General features: G+C 43.0%; 1 protein-coding gene across 5 annotated transcripts in view; it reads left to right on the forward strand.

Moving 5' to 3' along the window:
• The window catches only part of LOC122560748 (uncharacterized), a 199,647-nt gene that overhangs the window by 132,756 nt on the left and 48,695 nt on the right, over positions 1-18,196 (forward strand). For all 5 annotated transcript variants that reach the window (XM_043711765.2, XM_043711767.2, XM_043711771.2 and 2 more), the window contains 4 exons: positions 2,936-3,052; positions 3,413-3,469; positions 13,780-13,848; positions 17,936-18,025. In XM_043711765.2, coding sequence (XP_043567700.2) covers positions 2,936-3,052; positions 3,413-3,469; positions 13,780-13,848; positions 17,936-18,025 — 333 coding nt within the window. The remainder of the gene's footprint in view (positions 1-2,935; positions 3,053-3,412; positions 3,470-13,779; positions 13,849-17,935; positions 18,026-18,196) is intronic.

Below are 18,196 nucleotides of genomic sequence, written 5' to 3' on the forward strand. Positions count from 1 at the left end.
TGATAGGAAGGAGACCAGAATTGCACGCACAATTCCAAAAGTGGCCTAACCAATGTCATGTACAGCTCCCAACTCCTGTACTCAATACTCTGTCCAGTGAAGAAAAGCATACCAAATGCCGCCTTCACTATCCTATCTACCAGCGACTCTACTTTCAAGGAGCTATGAACCTGTACTCCTAGGTCTCTTTGTTCAGCAAAACTCTCTAGGAACTTGCCATTAAGTGTATAAGTCCAGGCTAAGATTTGCTTTCCAAAAATGCAATAACTCGTATTTAGCTAAATTAAACTCCATTTGGCACTCCTCAGCCCATTGGCCCATCTGATGTGCTTAATGAGATTTATGCAGAATAGATCTAGAAGCTCAGAAATGAATCAACAGCAGAAGAGCCCTGAAGGAGACATCTGTCAAGATCATGTGTGCAGTCGGGTGAGAAAATCAAAAGGAGAAATAAAAGTACTTGACCTTATCATGTCTAATGTCTGTGACAATATTGGTAGGGGTGACAACCACAGTCCTTATGGGGATGATGACCCGTTTTCGGACTGGAGACAAAGCTCCGTCATGTTGTGTGGCAGTACCAATGCGCTTAATGAGATTTATGTAGAATAGATCCAGGAGCTCAGAACGTAATAAGCAGCAGGAGAATCAAATTGAACCACAATCTGTAACCTCAGAGTTCCACATATTCCTCATGCAATCATTATCTTCTAGCAAAAGGACTAAATCTGTTTCAATGAGAAATGAAGGAGAGAATTTGAGAAGCAACATCGGGCATACCTAAACATGATGTGCCAGCCTGATAAAGCTATAAGATAGAATTACTGCACAGATGCGAAAGGGGAATGAATGTACTATGAAAAACAGAGCTAAGTGATCGTAAAATCAACAGACTGGATCAAAGCTCTGAAGTCCAAATTCAGTTGTGAATAGCATTGGACAACTCACCAATAAATCAGTGGAGGAGACTTGATAAACATCCCCATCCTCAAAGATAAGGTTACCTAGAACATCAGTACAATCATAAGACTAAAGTATTTGCAACCATTTTCATCCAAAAGTGTTGAATGGATTATCAGTCATGGCCCTGTCCTGAGGTCCCCAGCATCAACTCTGCCAGTTTTCAGCTAACTTGTTGCATTCCTGTGAGATCAAGATATAGCTGAGCACACTGGATATAGTGAAGGATACCAGTCCTGACAACATCCAGGCTCTAATAATGGATACATGCTCCAGAATCAACTGAATAAATACTCAGCTGTTCCAGTGCAGCTTTAATATTAGTGTCTATCCCGCAATGCAGAACATTCCCCAGATTTGTACTCTGTTAAAAAAAAAGGACAAATCCAGTCAGCTACCATATGCAGCCAATCATCAGCAAATAATGTAAGTGTAATTGAAAGTGCCATTAAGCCAAACTTACCAATAATCTACTTACTAATGCTCAAGAGTTTGAATTCCCCAGTGTTACCTAGCTCATTACAGCCTTGGTCGAAATCTCGACAAAAGAGCTGAATTGCAGAGGTGAAATGGACTATTCGGGGACAAGGATGTTTTTGATTCATTGTTGAATTGTGGAGTGTTAACAAAGTTGGAAGTTATTGAAATTATCGGGAAAAGCTTGAAGTCGCTTATCGCGCAAATAAAAATTTGCAACTGAATCATCTCAACCCCAGATATTGTTGCAGGAGTTCACAGGGCAATGTCTTAGATCCAGCATCTTTTGCTGTTTATCAGTGAGTTTCCATCCAATTAAGGACAGAAGTGGGGACCTGTGCTGACAGTTGCATTGTAGTCAGGGCCATTCATAGCTCCTCAGATACTGAAGCTGCTCTGTATCCATTTGCAGTAAGACCTGCAAAACAATCAGGCTTGAATTGGTAAGTGGCAAGTGACATTCACTCGCTCAAATGACCAGCAAGCAGCATCTTCCCCAGAACGTTCAACAGCATTAACAATGCTGAAACTCCCAGTAACAACATTCTGGAGGTGATCATTGACCAGAAACTTACTTAGAACTGCTGCAGAAACACTGCTATAAAAACTGGGAATTCTGTGATGAGGAACTCCTCTCCTAATCCCCCAAAGCCTGGTCGTCATCTACAAAATACAAAAAAGGAATGTGATGAAGTAATTTCCACTTGTCTGGATGTGTGCAACTCTAAAAATTTAAAAAGCTCTGTGCCATCCAGGGTAGAACAGCCTACTTAACTGGCACCAAACTCACCACTCTGAACATTCATTCTCTCCACCACTGATACACAGAGGCTGCATTGTGGGCCATCTACAAGGTGTACTTTAACGAGTCTCATAGCCCAACCGATTAGCCCAATCTATTTCACGACTGATAGGCCTGTTGGCTTCTATACAGGTCATTCTGCTATACCACATGCTTCATCTGTGGAATTTTGCTATAATGCAATTAACGAATTGGGCACACTGTTTCTAAAGAACAAACTTTAGACGTGTGTTTTGGTTATAATGTGATTCCGACGCCATTAGTTTAAAAGGTGTTTCCATTACGCAATTGCCTTCTAACACCAGATCACATGAGAACAGAACTACCATTTTTATAGCAGAACTGACTTTTATGTAAAATATCAATATAAATTATTAGGATTCGCAGGCTGATGCCCTCTATCTGCACCTAGTAACCAGTTTTATTTCCATTTCGGCCTCACATTGATCAGCTATCTTCAAATATGATCATTTTAAAATCTATTTCCTTTTCACCCTATCCGTGAAGCTACAAAAGTAAATTCCTAAACCTCTCCACCCAGCCACCTTGTAAACAGTGTGGATATCATGCCAGATGTTTCTCACAGATGAAATACATTTTTAGATTAGTCTAGCAATCAGCATTGGAACAGCTCTGTTTTAACGGCTCTTTCTAATAAATTGCTGATCTTTGGTTATTTATGATTTACCATTGTAGGATTTTGTATCGGAGTCAGACCAAGTCAGCTCTCCTCCAGATGTTTCAGCCGTGACTCTTCCACAGTACCGCAGGGCAAAGTCACTGGACAGGAGAGCCACTGAGTCAACAGTGACGGTAAGGAGACCTACAAAACCAGATTGATGTAACAGGGAAGGGAGAGATATGGGTAAAATGCTAGAAACTACATAAGGGAAAACTGCATGCACATAAATGTTACACAACTGGACAATGAAGAGCATGGTTGTGGGGGTGAAAGTAAAAAGCCAATTGTCATGGCAATGTTACAGCAAAGAATTCAAACTGGTCAATCAACTTTAGAGCGGTCAATCAACTTTAGCATGATGTACAATTGCGGTATCATTCTACTTTCAGTGTACATTTGTCAGGGTATGGAAGAGTTACTTTGGCTCATGTTTTCATATATTCTTTGATTATACTACAGTCTTTCATGTGTCATTATTAAATTTCTTTTAGCCAGACCTACTGAATTTTAAGAAAGGTTGGATGACAAAACTCTCTGCAGATGGTCAGGTGAGAGATTTACTGAAAATACAGTAACAAATCTTTGGTCTCTATTTGAAAGATCATGCTGATAATTTTTGAGTCCCACTAAATCTGGGATGGCCACAAAAGTTCAAGATTTCATAAAAGTATGCAAAGTCCTTAGTTTACCTATATGATTGACTCAGGTTAAAACACTGACCAGGGTTTTGTACTGAATAAGGACTACTATTTGTTTACACATGTAAACTTTAACCACAGGCAAAATATCTCTACTAGTTAAACTCTAACCCCTCTTTTAAAACCCCCTAAACATACATACTGACAATCACAGGCAAACAAAAAAATGTCAGTATTATGGTGGAAGGAAAAATACCCTGAGAAACAGTTTATTAGCACGGCTTGTAGTTTCCAATCAGGTGTTCATTTATATTCCCAAGATCTATTGTTCTCCAATCTCCTGCCTTCCAGATTCTCAGTTCTTTACCAAAGGCACAGGGAATTTACACATTAATTTAGACATTAATACACATTAGTGGTATTAACGCTGGACTGGTATTAATCCAGAGACTCAGATAGTGTTCTGGGAACCTGGGTTCGAATCCCGTCTGACAGATGGTGGAATATGAATTCAGTAAATACGTGGAATTAAGAATCTAATGGTGACCATGAATCCATTGCCGATTTTCAGAAAAACCCATTTGGTTCACTAATGTCCTTTATGGAAGGAAACTGCCATCCTTACTTGGTTTGGCTTACACTTGACTCCAAATCTACGACAATGTGGTTGACTTTGAATTGCCCTCTGGGCAATTAGGGATGGACAATAAATGTTGGCCTAGCCAGTGATGCAATCGTCCTGTGAATAAATAAAGAAAAAAAAATAATTGTTCTGTTGCACAGTCATTAGTTAAAGGCAACAAATTATAGAAATGGTGGGAGAGAATAATTGTGTTCAGCTGTCTGCGAACCAATAAGACTGATGATATTTGGCATTTGCGTTGGTTTGTACAGTTGTGACCAATCAGCGACCAGTTGCTGGCTCAGACTCACTTTGTACGCACATCCCAGTACCATGCCATCTTATTTTGCCTTCCCCACTGTCTGTAAAGCAGCATTATAAACACAGCTACCAATCAGTTCAAGTAACTTGTTTTCAAAAGTGCAACCCTTTTCTCCTTTTAGAGCATGGTTTAAAACAAACAGTAAAATAAAGCTGTTGCAGAGCCATAAATAGCTATTGGCACATGCCAGTTACAACTCTGGTCAATGCATCACATCTGCATTTATTTATGTGTAACTGTCCTTCAAAATGCTGCTCTATGTTTTTGGAGTACCATCAGAGTTTTAATACAGAATTTTAGAAATACTCTGTGCAATGTACCTTTTTACAAACTTAAACTGCTAACATTAGTCAAATATCATTTATTCATGATGGTTATTGAACTGCTTGAAAACTGAAGACTGAATAATCCAATCTGGACTGTAACTAGAAGAAAAATATTGGGTTTATTTAATACTTAATCACTTCTCATAGAAATATGTTAAGTACTTCACTTAGAGTCATAGAGATGTACAGCACGGAAACAGACCCTTCAGTCCAAGTTGTCCGTGCCAATCAGATATCCTAACCTAATCTAGTCCCATTTGTCAGCATTTGGCCCATATCCTTCTAAACCCTTCTTATTCATACAGAGGAACCGCAATTATCCGAACGAGATGGGCAGGCACTATTTCGTTTGAATAATTGAGAATTTGGTTAATTGATTCAATACCTTTCCTCTGGGGCTCGGAGTTTTCTGTTAAGTCCGCTCCCCCCTCAGGAGACGCACAGTAAACCCACCCCCCTCTGCTCCCAACCCTGTCCAGCACTGTCCCCACCCCATCCCCCAACCTCATCCAACACTGCCCCCCAACCCATCCAACACCACTCCCCACACCCACTCCCAACACCAAACCCGTCCAAAACCACCCCCCTCTTTCCCCCCGCCAGCCCCCACACCCTTTCTGGGGCAGCCGGACTGGATACCCAACAACAAGACTGCTACTACCACCTTTTCAGGGGTGAGTCTGGGCCTCCGTATATATATATATATATATATATACACACACAGACAGGTTCCACATTTGCCCTGTACAGGACAATGTTGGAGGGCTCACTTGGGGAAGGGGGGTGTAGTGTACACCCCTGTGTAGAACTCCAGGGAAGGTGTTGGAGGAGAGAGTGGGTGGTAGGTCATTTAGAGTCATAGAGATGTACAGCATGTAAACAGACGCTTTGGTCCAACCCGTCCATGCCAACCAGATATCCCGACCCAAACTAGTCCCACCTGCCAGCACTTGGCCCATATCCCTCCAAACCCTTCCTATTCATATACCCATCCAAATGCCTCTTAAATGTTGCAATTGTACCAGCCTCCACCACATCCTCTGGCAGCTCATTCCATACACGTACCACCCTCTGCGTGAAAAAGTTGCCCCTTAGGTCTCTTTTATATCTTTCCCCTCTCACCCGAAACCTATGGCCTCTAGTTCTGGACTCTCCGACCCCAGGGAAAAGACTTTGTCTGTTTATCTTATCCATGCCCCTCATAATTTTGTAAACCTCTATAAAGTCACCCCTCAGCCTCCGACGCTCCAGGGAAAACAGCTCCAGCCTGTTCAGCTTCTCCCTGTAGCTCAGATCCTCCAACCCTGGCAACATCCTTGTAAAAATCTTTTCTGAACTCTTTCAAGTTTCACAACATCTTTCCGATAGGAAGGAGACCAGAATTGCACGCAATATTCCAACAGTGTCCGAACCAATGTCCTGTACAGCCGCAACATGACCTCCCAACTCCTGTACTCAATACTCTGACCAATAAAGGAAAGCATACCAAATGCCTTCTTCACTATCCTATCTACCTGTTACTCCACTTTTAAGGAGCTATGAACCTACACTCCAAGGTCTCTTTGTTCAGCAACACTCCCTAGGACCTTACCATTAAGTGTATAAGTCCTGCTAAGATTTGCTTTCCCAAAATGCAGCACCTCACATTTATCTGAATTAAACTTCATCTGCCACTCTTCAGCCCATTGGCCCATCTGGTCCAGATCCTGTTGTAATCTGAGGTAACCCTCCTCACTGTCCACTACACCTCCAATTTTGGTGTCATCTGCAAACTTACTAACTGTACCTCTTATGCTCGCATTCAAATCATTTATGTAAATGACAAAAAGTAGAGGGCCCAGCACCGATCCTTGTGGCATTCCACTGGTCACAGGCCTCCAGTCCGAAAAACAACCCTCCACCACCACCCTCTGTCTTCTACCTTTGAGCCAGTTCTGTATCCAAATGGCTAGTTCTCCCTGTATTCCATGAGATCTAACCTTGCTAATCAGTCTCCCATGGGAAACCTTGTCGAATGCCTTACTGAAGTCCATATAGATCACATCTACTGCTCTGTCCTCATCAATCTTCTTTGTTACTTCTTCAAAAAACTCAATCAAGTTTGTGAGACATGATTTCCCACACACAAAGCCATGTTGACTATCCCGAATCAGTCCTTGCCTTTCCAAATACAGTCTTTGCCTGTCCCTCAGGATTCTCTCCAACAACTTGCCCGCCACTGAGGTCAGGCTCACTGGTCTATTGTTCCCTGGCTTGTCTTTACCGCCCTTCTTAAACAGTGGCACCATGATACAAATATCTCAGCAAGAGGCCCAGCAATCACTTCTCTAGCTTCCCACAGAGTCCTTGGGTACACCTGATCAGGTCCTGGGGATTTATCCACCTTTAACCATTTCAAGACATCCAGCACCTCCTCCTCTGTAATCTGGACATTTTGCAAGATGTCACCATCTATTTCCCTACAGTCTATATCTTCCATATCCTTTTCCACAGTAAATACTGATGCAAAATATTCATTTAGTATCTCCCCCATTTTCTGTGGCTCCACACAAAGGCCGCCTTTCTGATCTTTGACGAGCCCTATTCTCTCCCTAGTTACCCTTTTGCCCTTAATGCATTTGTAAAAACCTTTGGATTCTCCTTAATTCTATTTGCCAAAGCTATCTCATGTCCCCGTTTTGCCCTCTTATGTATACTCCTACTTTCTTTATACTCTTCCAAGGATTCACTCGATCTATCCTGTGTATACCTGAAATATGCTTCCTTCTTTTTCTTAACCAAACCCTCAATTTCTTTAGTCATCCAGCATTCCCTATACCTACCAGCCTTCCCTTTCACCCTGACAGGAATATACTTTCTCTGGATTCTTGTTATCTCATTTCTGAAGGCTTCCCATTTTCTAGTCGTCTCTTTACCTGTGAACATCTGCCTCCAATCAGCTTTCGAAAGTTCTTGCCTAATACCGTCAAAATTGGCCTTTCTCCAATTTAGAACTTCAACTTTTAGATCTGGTCTATCCTTTTCCATCACTATTTTAAATCGAATAGAATTATGGTCACTGGCCCCAAAGTGTTTCCCCACTGACACCTCAGTCACCTGCCCTGCCTTATTTCCCAAGAGAAGGTCAAGTTTTGCACCAACTCTAGTAGGTACATCCACATAATGAATCAGAAAATTATCTTGTACACATTTAACAAATTCCTCTCCATCTAAACCTTTAACACTATGGCAGTCCCAGTCGATGTTTGGAAAGTTAAAATCCCCTACCATAACCACCCTATTATTCTTACAGATAGCTGAGATCTCCTTACAGGTTTGTTTCTCAATTTCCTGCTGACTATTGGGGGATCTAAAATACAATCCCAATAAGGTGATCATCCCTTTCTTATTTCTCAGTTCCACCCAAATAACTTCCCTGGATGTATTTCTGGGAATATCCTTCCTCGGCACAGCTGTAATGCTATCCCTTATCAAAAATGCCACTCCCCCTCCTCTCTTGCCTCCCTTTCTATCCTTCCTGTAGCATTTGTATCCTGGAACATTAAGCTGCCAGTCCTGCCCATCCCTGAGCCTTGTTTCCGTAATTGCTATGATATCCCAGTCCCATGTTCCTAACCATGCCCTGAGTTCATCTGCCTTCCCTGTTAGGCCCCTTGCATTGAAATAAATGCAGTTTAATTTATTAGTCCTACCTTGTCCCTACCTGCCCTCACTTCTGTTTGACTCACTTCTGTTCTCAGCTGTGCCCGTCTCAGATCGATCTCTTTCCTCATTATCTCCCTGGGTCCCCCCCCCCCAACCTTACTAGTTTAAAACCTCCCAAGCAGTTCTAGCAAATGTCCCTGCCAGTATATTAGTCCCCTTCCAATTTAGGTGCAATCCATCACTTCTATCCCAAAAGAGATTCCAATGATCCAAAAATGTGAATCCTTCTCCCATACACCAGCTCCTCAGCCATGCATTCATCTGCTCTATCGTCCTATTCCTGTCCTCATTAGCTTGTAGCATTGGGAGTAATCCAGATATTACAACTTTTGAGGGCCTTTTTAACTTTTTGCCTGACTCTGTAATCTCCCTTCAGAGTCTCAACCTTTTCCCTTCCAATGTTGTTGGTTCCAATGTGGACAATGACCTCTTGCTGACCCCTCTCCCCCGTGAGAACATTCTGCACCCTCTCTGAGACGTCCTTGATCCTGGCACCAGGGAAACAACGCACCATTCTGCTTTTTCTCTGCTGGCCACAGAAACATCTGTCTGTACCTCTGACTACAGAATCCCTTAACACAATTGATCTCTTGGAAACAGTGCCTGGGCTCCCCTCAGTCCAGGAGGTAAAAACAATGACTGCAGATGCTGGAAACCAGATTCTGGATTCGTGGTGCTGGAAGAGCACAGCAATTCAGGCAGCATCCGAGGACAGGCAAAATCGACGTTTCGGGCAAAAGCCCTTCATCAGGAATAAAGGCAGAGAGCCTGAAGCATGGAGAGATAAGCTAGAGGAGGGTGGGGGTGGGGAGAGAGTAGCATAGAGTACAATAGGTCAGTGGGGAAGGAGATGAAGGTGATAGGTCAGGGAAGAGAGGGTGGAGTGGATAGGTGGAAAAGGAGCTGGGCAGGTCGGACAAGTCCGGACAAGTCGAGTTGCTGGAGGTTAGAAACTAGGATGAGGTGGGGGAAGGGGAAATGAGGAAACTGTTGAAATCCACATTGATGCCCTGGGGTTGAAGTGTTCCGAGGCGGAAGATGAGGCGTTCTTCCTCCAGGCGTCTGGTGGTGAGGGAGCGGCGGTGGAGGAGGCCCAGCACCTCCATATCCTCGGCAGAGTGGGAGGGGGAGTTGAAATGTTGAGCCACTGGGCGATTTGGTTGATTGATGCGGGTGTCTCTGAGATGTTCCCTAAAGCGCTCTGCTAGGAGGCACCCAGTCTCCCCAATGTAGAGGAGACCGCATCGGGAGCAACGGATACAATAGATGATATTAGTGGATGTGCAGGTAAAACTTTGATGGATGTGGAAGGCTCCTTTAGGGCCTTGGACTAGGGGGGATAGGACAGTGTCGAGGTACGTAGAGATGAGTTCAGTGGGGCAGGAGCATGCTGAGACAACTGTCCGGTTCTACCTCCTTCCCAAGATCCACAAGCCTGACCACCCTGGCCGACCCATTGTCTCAGCATGCTCCTGTCCCACTGAACTCAGCTCTACCTACCTCGACACTGTCCTATCCCCCCTAGTCCAGGAACTCCCCACATATGTTCGAGACACCACCCACGCCCTCCACCTCCTCCAAGACTTCCGTTTCCCCGGCCCCCAACGCCTCATCTTCACCATGGATATCCAATCCCTCTACACCTCCATCCGCCATGACCAGGGCCTCCAAGCCCTCCGTTTTTTCCTCTCCAGACGTTCCCAACAGTACCCCTCCACCGACACTCTCATTCGTTTGGCCGAACTGGTCCTCACCCTTAACAATTTCTCCTTTGAATCCTCCCACTTCCTCCAGACCAAAGGGATAGCCATGGGCACACGTATAGGCCCCAGCTATGCCTGTCTCTTTGTTGGCTACGTAGAGCAGTTGATCTTCCGTAATTACACCGGCACCACTCCCCACCTCTTCCTCCGCTACATTGATGACTGCATTGGCGCCACCTCATGCTCCCGCGAGGAGGTTGAGCAATTCATCAACTTCACCAACACATTCCACCCTGACCTTAAATTTACCTGGACCATCTCTGACACTTCCCTCCCCTTCCTGGACCTCTCCATCTCCATCAGTGACGATCGACTTGACACTGACATTTTCTACAAACCCACCGACTCCCACAGCTACCTGGATTACACCTCTTCCCACCCTACCTCTTGCAAAAATGCCATCCCGTATTCCCAATTCCTCCGCCTCCGCCGTATCTGCTCCCAGGAGGAGCGGTTCCACCATAGAACACACCAGATGGCCTCCTTCTTTAGAGACCGCAATTTCCCTTCCCACGTGGTTAAAAATGCCCTCCAACGCATCTCATCCACATCCCGCACCTCCGCCCTCAGACCCAACCCCTCCAACCACAACAAGGACAGAACGCCCCTGGTGCTCACCTTCCACCCTACCAACCTTCGCATAAACCAAATCATCCGCCGACATTTCCGCCACCTCCAAACAGACCCCACCACCAGGGATATATTTCCCTCCCCACCCCTCTCCGCCTTCCGCAAAGACCGTTCCCTCCGTGACTACCTGGTCAGGTCCACGCCCCCCTACGACCCACCCTCCCATCCTGGCACTTTCCCCTGCCACCGCAGGAACTGTAAAACCTGTGCCCACACCTCCTCCCTCACCTCCATCCAAGGCCCTAAAGGAGCCTTCCACATCCATCAAAGTTTTACCTGCACATCCACTAATATCATCTATTGTATCCGTTGCTCCCGATGCGGTCTCCTCTACATTGGGGAGACTGGGCGCCTCCTAGCAGAGCGCTTTAGGGAACATCTCAGAGACACCCGCATCAATCAACCAAATCGCCCAGTGGCTCAACATTTCAACTCCCCCTCCCACTCTGCCGAGGATATGGAGGTGCTGGGCCTCCTCCACCGCTGCTCCCTCACCACCAGACGCCTGGAGGAAGAACGCCTCATCTTCCGCCTCGGAACACTTCAACCCCAGGGCATCAATGTGGATTTCAACAGTTTCCTCATTTCCCCTTCCCCCACCTCATCCTAGTTTCTAACCTCCAGCAACTCGACTTGTCCGGACTTGTCCGACCTGCCCAGCTCCTTTTCCACCTATCCACTCCACCCTCTCTTCCCTGACCTATCACCTTCATCTCCTTCCCCACTGACCTATTGTACTCTATGCTACTCTCTCCCCACCCCCACCCTCCTCTAGCTTATCTCTCCATGCTTCAGGCTCTCTGCCTTTATTCCTGATGAAGGGCTTTTGCCCGAAACGTCGATTTTGCCTGTCCTCGGATGCTGCCTGAATTGCTGTGCTCTTCCAGCACCACTAATCCAGAATCCCCTCAGTCCAGGCCTGTTCTCGGCAACAGTTTTAATCACTGTAAACAAAAGATGCGATCAGTGTTGGAAATACGTCTTTGATGTAATGTTTCTGTCGAGACTTCAAGATCTCCTTCGGATAATCTGATATTCGGATAATCGAGGTTCCTCTGTATATCCATCCAGATACCTTTTAAATGTTGTAATTGTACCAGCCTTCACCACTTCCTCTGACAGCTCATTCCATACACATCACACTCTTTGTGAAAAAGTTGTCCCTTAGGTCCCTTTTAAATTTTTCTTCTCTCACCCTAAACCCATGCCCTCTAGTTCTGGACTCCCCCACTCTCGGGAAAAGACCTTGTCTATTTACCCTATCCATGCCCCTCATGATTTTATAAATCTCTATAAGGTCACCCCTCAGCGTCTGACATTCCAGGAAAAACAGCTTCAGCCTATTCAGCCTCTCCCTACTGCATACCCTCCAACCATGGCAATATCCTTGTAAATCCTTTCTGAACCCTATCACGTTTCACAACATCCTTCCAACAGGAGAGAGACAAGAATTGCACACAGTATTCCGAAAGTGGCCAAACCAATGTCCTGTACAGCCACAACATAACCTCCCAACTCCTATACTCAATGCTCTGTTCAGTAAAGAAGAGATTACCAACCATTGCCTTCACTATCCTATCTACCTGTGATTCCACTTTCAAGGAATCTGCACTCCAAGGTCTCTTTGTTCAGCAACACTCCCCAGGACCTTACCATTGGTGTACAAGTCCTGTTCTCATTGCCTTTCCACAATGCAGCATCTCACATTTATCTAAATTAAACTCCATCTGCCACTCCTCAGGTCATTGGCCCATCTGATCAAGATCCCATTGTACTCTGAGGTAACCTTCTTTGCTGTCCACCTCCAATTTTGGTATCATCTGCAAACTTACTAACCATACCTCCTATGTTCACATCCAACTCATTTATATAAATGATGAAAAGTAGTGGACCCAGCACCGATCCTTGTGGCACTCCACTGGTCACAGGCCTTCAGTCTGAAAAGCAAACCTCCACCACCATCCTCTGTGTCTTCCACCTTATGCCAGTTCTGCATCCAAATGGCTAGTTCTCCCTGTATTCTGTGAGATATGACCTTGCTAGCCAGTCTACCTTGAGGAACCTTGTTGAATGCCTTACTGAAATCCATATAGATCATGTCTACCACTCTCCCTTCATCAATCCTCTTTGTCACTTCAAAAACCTCAATCAAGTTCAGAGACATGACTTCTCATGCACTAAGCCATGTTGACTGTCCCTAATTAGTTCTTGCCTTTCCAAATGCACACAAGTACTGTCCCTCAGGATTCCCTCCAACAACTTGCCCACCACCGATGTTAGGCTCACTGGTCTATAGTTCCTTGGCTTTTCCTTACCACCTTTCTTAGATAATGGCACCATGTTAGCCAACCTTCAGTCTTCCGGCACCTCACTTGTGACTATCGATGATAAAAATATCTCAGCAAGGAGCCCAGCAATCACTTCCTTTGCTTCCCACAGAGTTCTCGCATATACCTGATCAGGTCCTCAGTATTTTTCCACTTTTATATGTTATAAGACATCCCTTAATTAATTACTTTGTTGTTACTTAACCCATAGAGGGCTGGTGTTCCTGTAGTTTTTAAACTTGTATTTCTGTTTCCTTCTACCCACTGTATCTCTGATTTACTAACTATTCCTAACATTGATACGTTACAGTGTAAAATTAAAAGCCATCCAACAATTAGTAGTGAGAAAGTCAGAGGAGTTATCCAAGGTTTCACTTTTATACCCCTTAGAGTGCAATATGGAGCAGGTTCCTTCATGGCGACATTACAACATGACATGAATGGGAATGACTGAATGTTAGTCAAAGTCTCTAGGTAAGCTATTCTAATAAGAGAATATTGGTGACATATTCTATTTTCTTTTAGTGGAAGAAGCATTGGTTTGTCCTGACTGACCAAGTTCTGAAGTATTACCGAGACTCTGCTGCAGAGGAGGTGAGAGTCACAGACTATAAGAAACAGGAACGTGGGTTGGCTGTTTGACTGCTCACGCCTGCTCCATTTAGTGGGATCCAGTATTCCTTATGTCCATTTTCCTTGTGTTTTCACTGTAAATCTTGATTCCTTACTGATTAAGAATCTATGTATCTCAGGCTTAGGTACACACAAGGACTCTGTGGCAAGGGCTCCAAAGACACTCAACCTAATGAGAAAAGAAATTCTTCCTCAACACACATGTAGATCACCAAGAAGCTGCTGACATTAATGGATGATGTTTTTTCAGCTTAGCCCTAACTTCACTTGATTTTTCTTGAATGTTGTGACTCAACACAATCCTAAGTGGCATTATTAATGTGTAGTCACAGACAGTGACTACCTATATGGTATTCAACTAAAGGAGAAGTGACACTCGGGTTCAGTTTATTTACGCCGGTTGTTCACACATATGATGTAGCAAGATGTCAACTGTGCGAACTTTGGCTAAATTGCTGTTCTGTAATCTATAGACATTGAGGAATTGGAAGCATTCTTTTCACTACAATAGCTAATATTTCAGTCAGCGGATCCTTTTAGCATACAGGCTTGTGCATTTACAACGTTGTTTGTTGTGTTGTATTTCATGGTCAGCATGTCATTGCTCATTTAACATCATCACTTTACTATAGCATATGACATAAGGATATAAAATTCTCAAATACCATTTTAACTGGAAACAAAAACCAATATTGGTGGAAAAGCTCTGCAGGTCTGGCAGCATCTAAGGAGAGAAATCCGAGTTAACATTTCGGGTCCAGTGACCTTCCTTCAGAACCATCTTAACTGGTATTGTTTGAAGCATGACATGCCATTGGATGTGTATTCCTTTGTTGTAACCATTAACTTAATACTAGTGCAGATATTTGGGTGTCTGAGAAATGTGATGTTTATATATTGTAGTTGGCTATAATAAATGTTTGTTGCATTTCTTAATACCGTGATATCCATGTTACAGGAGTTAACATAAGGATTGCCTCTTGAGGTAAAATACTCTCTGGGGAAAAAAAACTCATCATGGTAAACAGTCGTAGCCTTTGATGAAAGACTCCAACATTTTGGTGACAGATAATTAGAAAATAATTGAAGATCAATTGAATGACAGTTTTGGATATCAGAGAATTAGAACAATCAGCAGCATCAGTTTTTGTGAATATTGCTGTCGAGATCTGTAGATTGGTATTGACCTGAAAGAAAACAGTGCCATTTTACTTCTGCTTTGAGTTTTTTTTGAGATACAAGCTGATGCTACAAAGACAACTAAAACTAAAGTTTACAGACCTGTATTAAAGTGTATTGAGTGCTTTATCTTTTTTCTATAAAAATACAGGTTGTGATCCAGTTTTATAAAATGGTAGTTAAATGGTCCAAAAAGCTCCCTTTGAAGAAGATACAGTTTAGAAACACTAAAGAAGTGCTTCTGCAAATTAAAGAGCCTTCCCTGTGTGTCCAGTCCTTGGTTAGTTCTGCCATTGTCTTGCTCAAAATGTGCATGAAAATAATAAAATAAAAAAACACACAATGTCATTACTCCATTTTTAGCACTGATCACCTACAAATCTACTGCAAAACCTAGTGTGAATGGTTTTTCTCCTGAATAGCAGTAGTGCAGATATATGATTATTTTGGTGGTGTACTTGGGATTGGAGATATTTGTACATTTTGGGATGGCCTATGTAACACTGGGGATGATTATTGGTGACCCATCCAATTAATTGTAAGAGCATTGTCACAATTCCTGGGATTCAAAATGCACCCATTATGGCAGAACCGAACACTTGTGAAGCAGTTAATGGTTTGCAAGGATAGGAGTTTGAAGTGAGATATAAGCCACGTACCAGGATGATTACACTCAAGTAAAAACAAAGCAATCTGTGATGGAGATCTGAAATAAAAACTCAAACGCAGCAACAGAAATTCTCCATGCCTGGCAGCATCTGGGGAAGCAGGGAGAAACAGGATTAATGCTTTGAGTCCAATTTGACACTGTGCCATTTCCACTCATGCTACCGGACCTGCTGAGTTTCTCCAAAACTTTGATTTTATACTAGATTGATTATATCTGACATACCGAATAGATTACAAGTCACTCAAAAACCAAGATATTTCTTTTGATCTACACACTGATGCTCTCAGCTACAATGGTGATGATGCTCTCCATGTTGCTCTGTTCTACTTTGGCCAGAGCAGTGTCAAGTTGCAATCACCAACTCTTGAAGATCAGCAACTACAAGACTTGCAGAAGATTAATATCCACTGATGGACTGAAATTATTAAAGAAGTGTCTGAGAAAAGTCTTTTAATTTCGATTACATAGATAGATATGGACTTGGTATATCATGACAAGTCATTTTCAAAGGGAATTCAACCCAAGTATCAAGAACATTACATCAAGATGTCATTTCCATGGTATGCCAGTGGTTCATGGGTATTGAATGCACAAGACCGTGAGTGCAAGATGGCTGTGTAGTGGCCAGGGATGAATCAGGATATTCAATGATTCATGAATACATGCGAGGCATGTATCAACCCCAACAGCAGAGAGAGTCTCTAAGTCCACATGATGTGCAATCCACTCCTCAGATGGAAGTAGCAACAGATGTATTTACAGTGCATAATCCTTTATGTTTCCCATTGTTCGATGATGGACCAACCAACATATCAGTTTGATGCTGTAGTATGACCGTTACAGACAAAGTGAGTGCTATTTTCAGTTTGTTAGGTATCCCAGAATTGATAGCATGTGACAACAGACCACAATAAACTGACAAACTATTTAAAATCAGGTACTGATTGGGCAGTGACCCATATCACATTACCTCACTATCCACACTCAGTCAGGATAGCAGAATGAGTGATACAATCAAATCAATAATCAAACAAAGCAAGATTTTTGTATTGCATTGGTGCACTTCCATGCAACATCAATGGAGAAAGGATTACCATCCCCAACACAATTTCGAATGACCTTCCCCAGCAACCAACTTTCAACCCATTCCAAACAGAATGAAAGGGATACACAACAAGGAAGCAGGTTGACAACTATGGAACATGTACACTGGCCAGACTGCAAGTTAGAAATGCCTGCATTCTAGCAAAGTTTCTGAAATATATAACCACCTAAGTCAGTACTGATACTAGAGGAACCAACACCAGCTCAGACCAATGTGTGATGCATACAGACAACGAGGAAGAACACTCTGACAATAATTGTACAGTGATGTTGAGTGACAGTAACCAGCAGCAAGACAACCAAATTGTCAAACAAGTGGATCAGAGAACAAGATGTATCTTTACAGATGAGTATACGACCATCAGATCAGGACAAGTTGTTAAACCTTCAGTGTTCCATTTAACTCTGAAATGTTATCATTGTAATAAAGATTAAAGACTATAAATAATTATAAAATTGACAACATGCGTACATGCACAACATGTATGTTTGTTTGGGGCAAGACCTTACTTTTGGAGAAGGGAGATCTTGTGTTGTTTCGCAGTTAGTATGTCAAGATATCTTTAAGAGATATGCTGACTGTATCATAGCTCATGATCTGAGTGTAAAGAGCTCAAACCTGAACTTAACCATGATCGCTTAAAGGGTACCATGCTATTAGAAATATTTTCTCTGGAAAATGTAATATTTGTATATAATAGTTAGCAGTAATAAATGTCTGTTGGATACTTTTGTATCCTGCCCAGTTTTTTTTATGTTATAGAGGATGTCGTAGCTTTGCAGCATCAAGTAGACTATCCTGTTAGAGGCGCACACACGCCTTGTTGTGATGCTGGTGTTGCTGACACATTCTTATATCAAGTGTGATTTGTACAGCATAGCCAAGGGAATCCAGCACTGTATACCCTGTAGTCAGTGTATTAATTGGATATTGTTCAAGTAGCATCTGTTTGAGTTTGCAAAATAATATCATATGCTCAAAGTGTAATTGTGTTTACAAGATCTAGCTGTACTGAACTGTGTTATTTCACTGAAATTGGCAGCTGCAACACTCTGTCTGTATTTTGCATGAACTTGTCCATTTTATTTCTACAGACTGTGGACCTGGATGGTGAGATTGATTTAAGTAACTGCTACAATGTCACTGAATATGAAGTGCCAAGGAACTATGGATTTCAGATCCATGTAAGTGTAGATTTCACCTGAAATTGCAAGGTATCTAGAGTTATATCCATGAGAGGGGAAAATATCTGTTGATTTTCAGATAATTCAAGCTTTTAGAAGATTAAGCCAGAAATATTAATTGACCAAAAGGCAGACTATGGGGAGAAAGGTAGAGATGGAGAGAGTGAGTTG

This window comes from Chiloscyllium plagiosum, unplaced genomic scaffold, assembly GCF_037043375.1.
Source record: "Chiloscyllium plagiosum isolate Xiang-an unplaced genomic scaffold, Cpla_swu_hap1 HiC_scaffold_20, whole genome shotgun sequence".
NCBI classification, from domain to species: domain Eukaryota; kingdom Metazoa; phylum Chordata; class Chondrichthyes; order Orectolobiformes; family Hemiscylliidae; genus Chiloscyllium; species Chiloscyllium plagiosum.